Source organism: Trichoplax adhaerens, genomic scaffold, assembly GCF_000150275.1.
Source record: "Trichoplax adhaerens TRIADscaffold_2 genomic scaffold, whole genome shotgun sequence".
NCBI lineage: Eukaryota > Metazoa > Placozoa > Uniplacotomia > Trichoplacea > Trichoplacidae > Trichoplax > Trichoplax adhaerens.
The window spans coordinates 5,720,631-5,736,936 of record NW_002060944.1 but is presented as its reverse complement, the minus strand read 5'-3'; the positions used below and the strand labels follow the sequence as shown (position 1 = coordinate 5,736,936).

The 16,306-nt window shown below is 32.4% G+C and overlaps 2 protein-coding genes across 2 annotated transcripts; one reads left to right on the top strand and one right to left on the bottom strand.

The window, feature by feature from the left end:
• Positions 1 to 214: 214 nt before the first annotated feature.
• Positions 215 to 5,043, top strand: TRIADDRAFT_53546 (uncharacterized protein; the record flags this gene model as incomplete). Its single annotated transcript, XM_002109987.1, has 12 exons — positions 215 to 309; positions 1,710 to 2,119; positions 2,232 to 2,452; positions 2,563 to 2,622; positions 2,821 to 2,945; positions 3,101 to 3,239; positions 3,389 to 3,547; positions 3,633 to 3,713; positions 3,837 to 3,964; positions 4,069 to 4,137; positions 4,506 to 4,670; positions 4,869 to 5,043. The coding sequence occupies 12 exons, from the start codon at positions 215 to 217 to the stop codon at positions 5,041 to 5,043; spliced, it is 1,827 nt and encodes a 608-aa protein (XP_002110023.1).
• A 2,744-nt stretch (positions 5,044 to 7,787) lies between these two features.
• On the bottom strand, positions 7,788 to 13,744 carry TRIADDRAFT_53545 (uncharacterized protein; the record flags this gene model as incomplete). Its single annotated transcript, XM_002109435.1, has 15 exons — positions 7,788 to 7,868; positions 8,219 to 8,369; positions 8,730 to 8,808; positions 8,899 to 9,019; positions 9,238 to 9,310; positions 9,413 to 9,481; positions 9,582 to 9,709; positions 10,159 to 10,239; positions 10,383 to 10,541; positions 11,177 to 11,315; positions 11,510 to 11,634; positions 11,721 to 11,780; positions 12,466 to 12,770; positions 12,863 to 13,278; positions 13,650 to 13,744. 15 exons carry the CDS (start codon positions 13,742 to 13,744, stop codon positions 7,788 to 7,790), a joined length of 2,082 nt encoding a protein of 693 aa, XP_002109471.1.
• Positions 13,745 to 16,306: the final 2,562 nt, after the last annotated feature.

The window sequence follows — 16,306 nt, the reverse complement described above, 5'->3', positions numbered from 1 at the left end:
ATAGTAGGCAATTTTGCCATTTTCTGCCTTGTAGCCAGCCAAGCTGGAACCAATCTGGCCAGGCATCCTGTTTTCTATCTGGAATATTATTTATTACGGCATCATTATACTGGAAAGTTGTTGTTTTATGCTGCTTACTTTGCATTATTACCGAATCTACTTAAAATAGAACTTATTAGCGCAATTATTGAGTTGCTTCCCAGCCGATGTAATCATGCCGGCGCTGATCGCTTTCGGCCGACGTTGGGGCATTGGCAGTGATGATTTGGTTTGTTTTGGATTAGGATTAGCAGCTATTCACATCTTTGGGTAAATGCAAGAGAATTCTCTTCTTGATCTACTTAATTGATATGCTTTATAGCTTTATTTTGACTACTAGCAGTATTGGTCAATGTTGTAATATAGATAAATGGCGTTATGATTGGTATGATGAACCCACATCAAAATTGTTGTAGTTACCTTCGTGCAGCACCTGCTATTCATGGGCTAGCGCGAAGTCAACTAGGACTACAACTCTCATTTTTGAGTAATCCTTACTGATTGAAATATAGATAACTTACCGTAAGAGTGTTCTGTTTGCTAAAGCAACCACTGTGGCCATTATAGTGCTTCACTGTGGTACCGATTAATGATGATTGGATCGGTGCGATGTCAATGTACTGGCCTAATGTCGCTAAAATATAATCCACTTGCTACTTGAGCATCAACTAAATCCATTTGAATGCTGTCCAATAACGATCAACAATGAATTGGTCGGCCTGAGTACAAGCTACTGCCAGAGATTACTGCAAAAACAAGTTGAATTTACTGCCGTAATCGACTTGATCACTTGAGTTGACAGTCAACTTAAGCCACTAAAATACTAATCCATGGATCAGTAATTAATGGATCGATCGTACAGGCTAACGCACAAAAACTACTATAACAATGAGTAGGCTTAGATATTGTGAATAAGAGTAAATTCGTATATTTCATCGAGATAAATCGTGATGTTACTCGTGGAAGATCATTTTGAAATTGGATAACTGTTGTAAACATATTAATTATTAACTTTTGATCAGTATGATCGCTCGTACAGGCCGCTATAAACTGGATGAATGGAGCAATAGGCATCGTCAAGAAGATATCCTGTTTGATATACAAGTGCATAACATGCACTACTACAAGAAAAGTAGTCCTTGACAACACTAACATCATCCATCATGTACTGTAGAATGTTTTCAACTTCATTGCTAATTATACAGTGTTATTATTAATTGTATTTGCTCAATTCCAACAGTATAATTAATCATTTTTCACATGCTACAGAAGGTAATTAGAGTGGGTTAAAATGACAAATTTCGATACAACAGTAAATTACTAACGGTGACATCCGCTCGTAAGAGTGTTGAGGACTAGGCAAATTAATCACCTAGAAGCCCATTGGCATTGTATGACTCGAATATTTATAACATACCTACTAAATAGATCAGTTATAGCGTTTTAGTCCAGTACTGTAGCCAATGTAGGTTGCTAAATATTTTAATCGCATTTATATCAATATGTTGTATGTTGCTAAGCTTCTACTGTATGAAATAAAGTCTAGTATTATTATATTTCATCATCTTACGAAATAACAACGAATGAAGACGATTTCAAGATGTTACTCTATTCAATTTTTATAGATATTAAATCTTTATTAATGCTGAACTTGTTCTGTTTTTGAACAGGATTGTCTTTTTTGGTATTATATATCATCTCCATGATAGGAATTATCCATGTCCAAGCATTAGTGTATTACATATCTTCTTAATTGGTGTCTTTGTCATATTATCATGCTTAATCATATTGGAATTGGCTATTGGTATTATTAGTAGTCGAGGAACTATCTATAATAGTAGACCTCGACGTTCCTTGCGATACTTTCTATATTTTCGATTACTCTTGATGCTGCCTGAGTTAACGTGGACAGCTTTAGGCACGTACTGGACTTTTGCCGACAGCTCTGATTGCCCTGGAGAAGATATTATCGTAGTTCGAGCAGCTATTTTAGCCAATTGGTGCTTATTATTCATATTCTTAGTTATGGCATATTGCTTATTTGATCCTTTGGGATCATTGCCTTTAGATGGTCGCTTCGGTTAGTCGTTCTTCATTATCCTATTAATAACATCAAATATTTAGTGAATGATTGTTAAGAGAATCGTGAATTTGATCACAGCCGAAACTAAATACACATGATTATATTATAGGACAAGAGGAGCTTGAAAGGGCCCAGCGTGTATGGGAAAGGCGCTGTCGTATAGTCTGTTGTTGCGCGCAAGCAGATACTGACGGGCAAGCTTATAGTGAACTTGGTGCATTATTCGCTTCTGTATTTCTCAACATGGGTACAGTTCCATCGGATATTGCGGCAGGCTTAGTACTAGTTCATCGCCAACAGGAAGATTCTCAACTCTTGGCTGAAATCAAGGTTAGCAAATGTTAGAAATTAATAGACAGAGATTATGAGTGACGTAGCAGCTAAAATTAAAATATAGCTGAAGGTGAATAAATTATATTGAAAATTTCAATTTGATATAGAATGGCAGCTTAACAAGAAATAATAAATTGGTTATGAATCCATTTGATATGAGTAGAAAGGTATAAGACTAGTCTATTTGGATAAGATTGAATGAAATCGTACACGCCATTTGTAGTTGCTCGTTATAATGTTCGTATAGAGTAATGAATTGGCTAACCCTAATCGGCTATTACTTTATTAAGTATAACTGATTATTCCAGATCCATGTTATATGGTACTTTATTTCATATCAGTATTTATTCCTTTTGGCTTCGTAGGAGGATCAAATGACTTTATGGAACTTAACACATTATGCGAATTATGCCAAAGCAGCTTATGGCTGGCCATTCTATGTATATCATAACATGATATCTAGTCAATGTTCGTTGTGCCAATATTATCGGTAACTAACATACACTTTAGTTTATTCTTTGAATTACTGAACTGACATTTTTGAATCCAACAATAATTTAATTATGGTGCAATGACAGCAAATATCCTAAACGATTACGTCGTATTAGTTAATGAGATGTCTTATTTTTATTAATTGTATAAAAGCTGCTGCTCATGCATTCGAAAGTCAAGAGATGATCTTCCAGTTGTTGGGGACAACTGTTGCTCTTGTAACTATGCTAGTATACGTGCCTCAACCAAATTAAATAGAGAAGATATTTTGTACGCTCGCTACATCGATAAGGTAACAATTAAAGGATACTGTATATCCAAGATGAGTAATAAGAACTGAACAGTATAATTAGGCGGTGTGCTGTAGTGATATTTTTTAAGTACTAGATTAATATCCTTTAATGGTAACTAAGACTGATTCTATACGTAAATCTATGGCAGGATTATGAACTTCCATTTTTCGTGGCTATTGATCGGTTCACTAAATCGATTGTTGTCAGCATTCGTGGTACGTTATCGTTACATGACGCGTTAACAGATTTACGTGCTTTGCCTGAAGAGATAAACATCGATGGTGTAGAGGATGCTTATGCTCACTCGGTTGGTTTACAATATTGTGTAGATAAATATAGTAATAGGTATTCAGTTATGTTATAAATTTGTGTGTGGCCCAAAATTATAATAGGGTATCTGCAATAGTGCTCGGAAGATTAAAATTCTTCTAGAGCAAGAAGTAGGTCTAGGATCTATTATGAATAATTATCGTGTAAGTATTTTCATCACAATATTTTTATCTTTTTATTTAATATTTTTAAAGATTTTATGATCTACTGTAAAATATCCAGTGATTTATCCGTTGGTTAAAGATAAGGTGTTGTATAACTTTTAGGGATTCAAGTTAGTTATCGTTGGACATTCCTTAGGTGCAGGAGCTGCTGCTATTTTATCTATATTACTAGAATCTACTTTTCCGGAATTATCGTGTTATGCATATTCACCTCCAGGTGGATTAATGAGGTTAGTATATCGCTGTTAATTCAAATTTAACACTTAAAATTCAAAAAATTTATCATGAATTGCTTTACTCATTTACATTACATCATCATCAATTTATTCCAAAGCATACCACTTTCAAAATACAGTCAAAAATTGGTAACCTCAGCAATATATAGAAATGATTTAGTTCCAAGGTAATTGAACTGATAGTGTTTTAAAATTATCGCTTTTGTAAAAATTTAATTATCAGTACGGCATTTTTATTCGCTAAGATTAAGTCTTCAAAATGTAATGAAATTGCGATCATCTATTATGGCCTGCATTCGATTCTGCAGACGACCCAAGGTGCACTAAATTTTCGTACATGAGCGTAACATGACAGTGCTATTTCTAAAAATTTAAAACTATTGATACAAAATTTGCGGTGCTAATCTACCGATCCTATTATTTATTTTGCTTACCAGTATCAAGTTTTAATGACAGGCTGCTGCTGTCTTGCTACCACTTGCTGCCAGTGCTGTATAGGAAATGATATCGATCTGGATAATGTCACAATTAACAGTGATAACGAAAATGATAGTGGTAACAGTACAGTAGAGGAGGTTATACCACTTTTAACAGCTGCTAGAGTGGGTTCTGGCTCTTTTGGTGCTATCCGTAATGTAACAGATATCGATTTATTTCTTCCTGGTCGAATAGTCCACGTTTTGGAAGATCAGCCATCGAGGTACAGTATGAGCTACTGTACATTCGTCTATTTCTTTATAGTAACATTACTATGTTTATTGCATAATCCTTACGTAAGTAACTTAGTAATTATCAACAATCCCATGGCAAGTGCATGAGTAGCTTATGTGCAATGCAAAGTTCTTCATTAAAGTTGTCATAATAATTGTTTAATTTCATGTTGATGGTATATTAATAGATCATGTGGTTCGAAACCAACATATAAAGCATTTTGGAGTGATTTTACAGCATTTGACGCTTTACTTGTTACAAGTGGTATGATTGGAGATCACTTCCCTGATGGAATTTGTGATGCACTATTACACTTGATGGATCAGTACCCTCATAATTTTGATACCGAGATTACAATATAAAACCAATGAAATTTATCGCTTGTTGATATTTACAATTCATGAATCAATTTCCAGAATATTAGCTATGAATATAATCATTAAAGAAAACATACTGTAATAAAGTCTCTACCGCTACAGTACACAGTTATATTAACAGATTGACACTATAATGCGTTGCATAACATTTTACAACCATGGTAATCAGCAGAAATTACGATGATTATTTGAAGACTTTTTATAAATTTGTTATAGTATATAACTATAACAAAAAATTATACTCAACTAGAAACAAATCGCAAATTAAGATTGATTTTAATTTTCTGATCATGTACATGTGAATAATTTGAAATAACTGCAGCAATTAGTGAAACTAAATAATGTTAATTTGCACTTAGCATCACCGTGTGTTATAGCCAGTTTTGTTATATTTTATAATTTAGATGAAAATAATACCAAACTTTACCGAAAAATTGTTACAGTGATATTTATTTTCAAATATGATAGTATCGTGTAAAAATCCTCAAACGGTAAAAATTAGTTCTGTACAGTTTGTATGACTGTAAAAATATGCATATTTCAACTAGATATCTAAAGTTTATTTTTTAAGAATTTATATTACTTGTCATAATAAAACAAATTATTAGACTATAAAGTATGGTATTATTATCTCGACATCAAAGTATTATATAAGCATATTAAGAAATTGAATAATTAAACAGTAACCAATCGATTACTCGATATGGAAAATAACATCTTAAAAATACAATTTAAAGGCTAATTCACTTGAACGAAATAATATCTGTCGTAGCATCTGCCATTAAAATTTTATCGAAGTAACAAGAATGATGATCATACTAATAGACAATACGTCAATATTTTTTCTGATGTGTTGTAGTCAATGTGATAAAATAGAAACATCGAAATAGTCGTTTACGCTAATATATTGCAATTCAAAGACATAATTTTAATTTTAATTCATATCAATTTCGTAACTGATCATTATTAATCATCTTGTATCTGACTTCTGTATATTAGTGGAATTACTATCCGATGATTGTGATTTTTATTTCCGTTTAAAAAAGCATGCATGTTTTAATAACTTGTAGCGAATTTCGAGAAGAATAACGTTCAATGTATAAAATTCTTTACATGGACTAATTATTTAAACTGCCGGTATCAAAAGAAGCAATTTCTTGTTCAAATTGTATTATCTTCAGGCGTTAGAAATCAAACCACTAACGATTGATTACTACTTAATAACGAATTGTAAGAAAGCTATCACGGTAAAACCATCTAATTTGCTTAAAGTGCACTCGCTATTAATGAATTACACTAATTTATAATAATTAAATCGAAGAGACCTCGTTAAGGAAATTGAAGCGGTCCATCTATACTACAATTCTTGATTCAAAATAAGGGCGATCCCGAAGTAAATGACAGATAGACTGTACTAAGATTCATAATTTTTAAACGAAAATAATTATACTAATTATTTTCGGGTATGATAGGCGTAGAACTGTAATAAATCATAAGGCGCAGACAGATCTTTGCATATGAGGGTATGCATTTAGTTTCAATTCTTGAAAAACTTGAACTATCATCCCATTCGTATGAGATATTTGATAAATAAGTTTAACTTAATCTTGATCTATTTTAGGACCTGCATGATCTTAAAATTAATTATTTATTAAGACTTTTCTTATTAAGATCGCTTTACAATCTATTATAATTATGCTAAAGGTCAAAAGCTTATTATCAGCTTGCATCGGTTTACTGTATTTGAAAAGATTATTTACTAGTCGTTACAAGTAAGGTTTAGTACATGATTTTAATTTTAATTTTAGTCATTTTACCTATAAGTGATTTTGAGGCGATCATTCATTAGATTTACTTATATGAGGATCACTTACAATATATCATTTCGTTAATGAAAAGTCAATTCAATATCTTCGTATCTTTGAAGTTATAGAACTTGTACGCCTAACAAAGATAAATCCCACTGCTGACCAATTGGAGAAAAGCTTGGGCATAGTGTAGCCTAATTTTCCTTAATGCTATATTTTTGGACGTTTTTAAAAGCTGTAATTATCTTCGGTAACTATTTGCAGTATCATATATTGCAAAGTACGTCATCTTTTCGTAATTAGTTTCGGTAGCAACTTTTTGTGTTAATTGATATTTTGTAGTCGGAATTTTGTACTGTGTATGTCTAGCCATAGGGCCTGTTTCATTCAAAATTTTATTTCGTCTACACTACGGTATGTATACGAGAACTCATCTCAAGCGTAAATTGTGATTATATTGCGCGCTAGCATTTTACAATTCGTAAAATAGGTTTCTCCTGCTTAATTAAACTCCTAATTGTCCCAATGTATACCGTAAATGGAATTTTCACCGCTATCAAGGGAAATTACTTTAGAGAGTTAAATCTATTGAAGGTATAATCAAAGGATGTTAAGTAAAGGGCATATTGAGTATGTATTTAATCTCTTAAATGCAGGTACACACAATTGTTCCAATGCCTTCGGATTCTACTGATCTAAGCCAAGTTTTCCAACTTCTGATCAATATGAGTTTGCTTGTAGAAGCATAGATTAGCAGATTAGTGTTATGACATTAATATTTATTGGCATGGCATTTAATTTTTAAATCAAGGTAATACAAAGAGATTTAAATAGCTATTCGAAGGTTATAATAAAATCATATATATATATAGCCTATTATTAAGGCAGAATTGTGTTTTGAAAATGTATCACAGATTAACTTTAATCTTCATTTCGGATCCTATACGTGTAGATAATTTGTTTCCAATGCAAGCAGTAAATTACCGGCAGCAAATAGTGAACCTAAACAATATAAATTTTAACTAAAGCAAAGAGTCAAATGTAGTTGTGATTTATAAGTCGGGCGAGAAATGATGATGTTGTACCATGATTGTTAGAAAAGAGTTTGTTATATAATTTTTTCAAGAGTGGCAACGTCATATAAAAATACGTATAGGACAAAAAATTATTTCTGTTTAACATATATGGCTCTTGTAATTTTATACTTCCAGTGAGATACTTAAATTTTGAAGAAATTAGATCATATATCATAGTAAAATTTAAGTCAGAAGAGATCATAATTGTAGGATATCAATAAAACTGTGATGGAAGACCGTGAAATAAAAAAATTAAACAGTGGTAACCAATTTAACCTGGCATTGTGATAACATATCGGAAATATCATTTAAAGCTTTACCGACTTGAAGTGGCCGATGATCGGACATCATGGCCCCAGCCATTAAAATTTTATCAAAGACAAGATGATCACTCCAATAAGCTGTGTGCCCAGTTTCTTCTGTAGTACTATGATCAATAAAATGCGACGAAGAATTGTAAGTGTTCTTTATGCAAGCAGTAAAAAAATATGTTTTTTCATATCTATTTCATATCTACTAAAACTGAGTAGAAGTGATTATCTTATATACAGCTTGTATTTGGCATCGAGATGACTATTAGCTACCTTTAATAAAATGTTATTGTAAGAGAATCCAATATCTACGATGCTCGAATATTTCGATATAAAATTTAAACTACTAGCTAATTTTTAAGTACATTGCAGGCAGATAAAACAAATGCATAATTTACAACAATCTACTCTTAGGTAATCATTAATTATTAGTAACAGTTCTCATAGAAGCATCGTATCAGGTGGCATGCTCTTACTTAAAGTGCCGGTTATCGGTAAGGTACGCGATCTTTCCAGGCGGAAAAAGTTCAATAATATCCGAATCCGATAATGTATCTATAATTGAACGACAGATATCAATACTTGCAATGTTTTGATAACATGAAATAGCTGTTACACTAAATCAAATACTATTTTATATTTTACATGGATCAACAGGTGGTTGCCCGTTCTCGAGATCAGCTTCCGTACAATTCAATAAACAGCCCAGTGTAAACTGTGCGCAACAGCAACAGCAGCAGCAGCGACTGGTAGACAGAATTTTATACTAAATTAATTAATATGAACTAAAATTAATAATGAGATTACGTTGCATCTAAATGGACAAAATTTAATAATTTAGTGCTTTAACGCATGCCGTAATTGGGTGTAACAAAAAGGAATTATCGTTTAGAAAAGCCTAACTCAGTATATTAAGCTATCACTTATTAATAATTATTAGTACCGAGCGCTTTCAACTCAAAAGTGCGAAATATTAAAAATTACCTTTGGTAAAGGACAATCTTGAAGCTGTGTTAATATTTCATGGCGTAACTTACGAAGGTTCTGTCTGCTCAATCTAAACAATGCAAAAATTTACGAGGTAATAAATTACAGTGATTAATAAGCAATGATTGTATAATTAAGTGGCGTACTCATGTACTATAACTTATCTTCGTACCTTGGAATAACGTCGTAGCCGACAACCATAGATATGATAAACCCTTCCGTATATGTACGAAGTGACGAGCTAGGTAATTAATGATTTCAGTTAGCAATAAAGCCGTTAATAGCTTAATTTTTATATGTCGCTTATGGTAATAAAGAATCATCGTAAATATAGTACCCACCTCACAAGGCCGCCAGGTGGAGAATATGCGTAACATAACAATTTAGGATAATCACGTCGAAGAAGAATTGATAGAATAGCAGCTGTACCAGCACCCAATGAATGTCCAGTAATAATAAGTCGGTAGCTCTGTAATTACAAATTTTTATAGTTACCAAACGATAATAATATTTTAGCAATTTCAGGTGAAATTGAATTAATTAGATAATCACAAGTTTTGGTTCAGCTTTCGGCTATGATTTCTTATTACTACGAAGGCTATTTTATATTACTCTACGGATAAGAATGACATAAATGGTTCATGTATATAGATCACTAGTCGATTACATTTACGGTTAAATGATTAACTTTCAAAGGTACTTCTATCACTGAAGTCATTGCCAACTATTAAGTATTAGGATGTTTGTATGCTTGATACAGTGTTTATAGGTGCGTAAAATATGTGAAGTGCATAACTTGTAAAGCTAAATACCTTATCACTTCAATATGATAGTTTCTACTAAAGGTGGGTTTCCAAATTAATAAACTTAATTATATAGTCTAGTTGTATACATTACTACATATCTATAATCACTTACAGAATGCTGTTTCATAACGATTGCTAGTAGATTGTTTTCATCTAACTTCTGCTTGATATTTTCAGCACACTTAGTAATTCCCTACCCAAATTTAAATAATCAATCAATTATACGTATGTAGGCAGATATTTTCGTATTTAGATTTTAGGATTAAGCATATTTAGAATCCATAATTTGACTTCAGTTTTTTCGTTACTCTTAACACTGAATAAAGTCTTCCATACCTGGTGTGTATAAGCATCTTCTACACCGTCAACCAAGAGCTTTGTTGGTGTAGCAATCATATCAGCAGCTAGATCAATCAATGACAATGTACCACGAATGGATACAACTACCGATTTACGAGAATGATCAACAGCAAGTAAAAAAGGCGTTTCATATAGCTGGAAAGGTGAAAGTTTGATTAAACTTTATATTGTTTAGAATACTTATCAGCAGTTATGTACATATGAAATGGTAAAGTGTACAATAATATAAACTTTGCTGAAGTATTCTGCTTGATCCGTTAACATTAATAGTTTTTAATTTTTATTAATACGTCTGAGAGAGAGCTGCTTGAGATTCGAAATTCTCATGTAGTGGAATGCACTAACTATTATACAGTGACCCACGAATATGTAAAAATTAAAAAATGTATATTCTTTGCTGCCGGAGTAACAATCGGCTTCTGAAGAGGAGGGGCTTATAGTTAGTAAAAATGATGCCCAATTTTCGTTTTATCAACCAATAGTTAATTTAACGAACTAATTGATAGCTAATGATATGGATAATCTTTTATGTCTATTAATAAGTTAATCGTTTGTCTAATAGTTACTACGAATTGCATACTGTGCAAATAATGAAGAAAAGGAAACGAACAGAACAACTAATTACTCCGGAGGTATATGTGATTTTTATCGTTGTAACGCAGCAATGGATGTATAGCAGTTTTTAAAAGCAACAGGGAGGTCACTATGTACTACTGCAATCTATAAGTAGAGTATAGTGCACTACAACATATTTTCGTAAGACATCTTACTTTGTTCCTGTAGCTGGCATAAAGCACTTCGTATGCTTTTTGCTGAATTAATCCTCTTACGGCCGTTTGATTGCAGTGGCAAGAATTATCCTCTATAATTATAGTTTCTTGTGAGGGTGACCTTTCAAAACAACATGACCTAGAAAATAATGGTTATTACGGTGATCGTAAATAAATACATTAGATAGATTTTATTAACCAGTTCGTTTAAGATATTTATATATTTCGGAAAGGAAATAACACCATTTTGATGCGTAAGTAATTAAATACTTCGACAGAGGAAATTAATGTTAACTTCAAATTATAACTCAGTAAATAGTGCAATAAGCTTACCGACAAAGAGAGCATATAGCTCCGTGATGGCATATCGAATTTTTTAGTAGGTATAATGGCCAGCCATAAATTGCAGTCGTGTAATCATAATAATAACATAAATCGTTTAAGACTTTACGGTCATCCTATAGTTTAAAATTAAGGTTAGTGTTATTTATATACGTATGTAACATTCATATTTCGCTGAAATAGCGACAGTGTAATGTCTTACGTATGTGTTATAATCAAACTTTGTTAACGCTTTTCGATTGTTTCTGGTAATAGTTGCCGCCTAAATATTGGAAAAATCAAAGATTTTAGATGCATTACTAATGACTTAATTCGTTGCGGTGTAGTAAACCGATCGTAGAGTATTAGTGCGGATACCACTAGCTATAAATTAGTAAGTAGGCAAGTAAAAATATCCCAATCTGTGTCCATCCCCTGTGATCAATGTGGGCGTAAACGATGAGAAGAAGCATCCTCAATATGTAAATCTGATCCATACTACATGCACTTATACTAGCATCGTTTCTTGTAGTACGCTGTTCGGCTCCTAGATAATTAAATATTAACCAGATTTCCTTGTAGTAGTTACAACTACAAATTTGGCTGCGATATGCAACGGTGCTTGAAGATGAGATATAAAGGGATATATTGGATATACTACACGTCTCACATTTGAACTGAATTTACGGACGTATAAAATGCCGATATATTATTATAAATATATAGCAGTAAAGCGTTTGATTCAGTATTGCGCCGCCGAGGTATACTTTTAACAACTAGCAATTTGGTTTCTAGCCAATTAAACTAATTTATGAAGAATATATTGAAGTAATACGCAAAGAAATGTACAATATTAATGCGATTTCAGTAGCTAGAACTTCGACGAAAAGCAAGTCCAGAAGTTCTAAGCTGACGTAATCAACTGTACTCGTAGTTAATACCATAATCTAATTTTGAAATCACTGTACCTGAACTTCATGTCGCAATCGGTCTTTCTTTTGCTGCCTATTAACTAAGACTAAGCCTGCTGCAATATCACTTGGAGCCGTGTTCATATCATAGAAAATAGAAGTAAGGACTTCGCTCATAGCGGCATAAATTCCATCCTCGCTTCCATCAGATTGATCGCATTGACAATAATTGGGTAAACAAGATATACATAGCAATGGTAAACAGCAGAGACATTGACGATTTGATGATGGATGATTGTCTAAATCACGATAACAGAAGAGACAACGAAATAATCTTTTCAATGCACGACGAGCTTGATCACCTAATTGGATAAAGATTTAAAATTATCATAATTGCAAACTAAATTAAAATAAATTAAGCATCAGCGAACATCATTTTAGCAAAGTGGTGAACCTGATAGCTGATTGGGCTTAGAACGTGCTGGAGGACAGATTGCGCAAGGCAACATAAGGATAATTAACGTAATAAGACACCATTCCACAATGACAGCAATCTTTAATAAATCGCTTTCTAGCTGTAAGCAAGGACTACTATTAGGATAGAACGCCCAATAGGTACCAAGGCTGACCCATATTACTTCAGGTATGGTTAATAAGGCTCTAAAGTACAACCAATATGGTAAATAACGCCTCAACCCAGGGGAAGAGATGCTACCTTGACTGCTGACCCAACCGATTCCAAAATCAGCTATAGCTAGCCATGAGGTAATAATCAGCATCCCAATCAAGAATATTTGTAGAATTATGCAGCATGAGCAGGTAGCAAAAACTCGTTGATAGAAAGAGTATCCTATAGCTAACAGGATGATCCTAAAGTAAGAAGATAACAAAGTTTATAATACTGTAGTAATAGAATGAAAGGCAATAATTATAACTATATTAATCTCTTAGCTTATTTCTACGTAAATACTTTTATCAGCTTTTTACTTCAATTACTATACGACCTAATACTACCTTAAGGTATGAATGTGAATTATTTAACCTAGTAACTTAGAATTTTTCCTAATATTACAAACGAAGAAGGATGATTTATTTTATGATTGCTATTTAAAAAAAGGTGCCAGAGCACTACTAATGTTAATATCAGTATAGGCAAATAAGACTCAGTAGTTTTATAGAACTTCTTTATGGAACTAGCTGTTTAGACCGCTCCAATTGCCATTTGTCTTCATGTTACTAACCCAATGAGGTGAACGATGAAACCAGTGAAGCCTGCACAAACAAAGTCATCACTGGCTACATTCCATTCAATGGCAAATGCTCTTAAAGGGGCCATTACGAGGAATTTAATAATAGATCTATTTTATGGAATGGATCCAATTCAACCTAGTAAATATCAAAGTATAAGAGATTGGTTAATCTACAGCAAACACCAACTAGATAATGAAAACTTAAGAATAACATTAATTCCTTATTAAAAATTCATATTAGAGAAACAACTAGAAACGAAAAATCTTAATCAGCTATCACCTGATACATGTACATCTTTACAATTTCTAATTATCCTTCAGTTGTTTATCCCTTGCAATTTTTACAACCCGCTATACAATTAATATATTATAACATCGAAAAGGTTCAGTTTCGAATTTTGAGGGATTGAAATTCAGGAAGTCACGTCAAAGAAAGTGTTTAAAAACTTATACAAGGTCTTTATATTAGAATTATGAAGATATTATTACAAAAGATATTATTCTCATTGGATTAGTTAAATCCTTGAGTGAATGCTAGGTATCGGCAGTAAATGATGTTGGTAATTTTACCTCTTTTAATTAAGTCAATCTTTGAGAAACAGGATCGATCAGTGATGAGGATTGTGTTAACAATAAGTGAAGCTCATTCATTAAAGTAACTGCCTTGTTTTACGAATGAGGACTATCCTATAGACTGTTGCGCATTAGTTAGCGTTCATTTTTTGTATCAAATGAGCAGAAATAACTTAAATTGAGTTCCATCAAGGACAAGATCTTAGGATCACATGATACAGATTTTAAGGTTATTACCGAGGGAAGTAAAAGAAGACATGATGTTTTCAGTTAAAATTGTTTCTAATTATCTACATCGATAAAAGATAGATAATATTGCAAAGCAAAAAAAGTATTTGAAGATTAAAGTACAGTAAACGGAACACTAAAGTTTAAATGTTAGGAATTAAGTGGTCTTTACACAAGTATGAACTGGTAGCATAATAAGCATGGAGTAATGCATTTTCTCTCGTCAAAACGAAGTAAATAGACCATCGTGAAATAATCAACACCGTTACATATTAGACTTGTAAAATAGGACATCAGGGTATCATTTAATCTTCGTTTTGATGAAGTTATAAAGAACTGATGCTAATATCGAATTAGTTGGTCACCTTTCTATCCATATATGGTTCCTATTTCAGCAAAAACTGCAATGATCTTCTAACTTGGAATCAGTTAGTTCACATGCTTGTGAGCTATGACTGAAGTAAGTTCGAAATTTGACCAGTGGTGTCTGATCATATAGCATTGGTATACTATGGACTTATAATCACGGTATTATAATTACTAATCGCAATTAGTTGGGTCAATGAATAATTGATTAATTTTATTCATAACTTTGGACTGAATGTTTACTATTTAGCCATTGCTACATATTTTGCATTCTTAATAATAGCACCGTATAACAATAACGGTTTGTATTGGGCTGGATATAATACCATATATATTATTGCAGGTAAAGTATTCTTTTCTTTCATATCAATTAAAACAATATCAAACAAATTAGATGTCTAAGTAATAAAAATATATAGAAAAACATAAATCCTCTTTCCACTATCCATGTCATTGATTATATTCTTTCCCTGTAGTATATTTGAGAATTTCACAATATTAAAAGATAACAACAAGAGATCATTGTAATGTCAAACATTTGCAGCGATGATAGTAATTGACTTGATGATAAAGGATTTATTTCTATGGCATTTTATGAAAACATTTTAAAAGTAAGAAGCGATTTCTATGAAAGCGTTAGTAGTAATAATTCCCTTACAGTGAATCCATTTTGAGATGCTTTATAAAAAACTATAGCGACTCTTGTTTCCGCTTAACTAATAAGTTTTAAAATTTAGGTAAAACCATATAAACGAGTTTTGGTAATTAGTCAGAAGTATTGTTAAGGTATTCAAATATCGACAATTGTCCCTCAGCCTATCGCTTGTAAGTCATGTACCTTTGAAGAATTTGGCACAGAATAAGTATTGATCAAGTATATACTATGTATTACCACCGATAGCGTATAGTTAGCAGTTTAGTTGAATTTGTTTTTGATATCAATTTGAGTCGGAAACAACTTGCGATTACACTTTCAAATCATGTAAAAATTTTACCACTACATTGATCTACCTGGAATAAATGGCTGCAATAGTAGGACATTTGAACATGTGCGTAACGAAAATACTTGCTATATCGTTAATACTTATAATATAATTATAGATTTCCAATTCGATAAACATGGAGTATGTACAAATTCCACTGCAAAAGTCAATGATAGGAAAGCAAAACACTTCCGAAAATACCCGCCATACCTACAGGACTATTTCATTCCACTCCAAGACTGCTACCATTACGCTACTCATAAGTAACTGGCTCTACTCACGCTTATACTGAATGCAACGTAAACTTTGAATAAATTAAACCGGCAATCAAAAAGGTTCCTTCATTATGATTTTAAGGTGATTCTGTAAGGCAAAAATTGGTAATAATGACGCTATAAATATGATAGATAGTTTAATGTACATAATAGTAAAAGATTCTAATGTCAAACCGCTTTTAACTATCTACATCGAATCCTTTAGTATACCCTGTATGTGCAG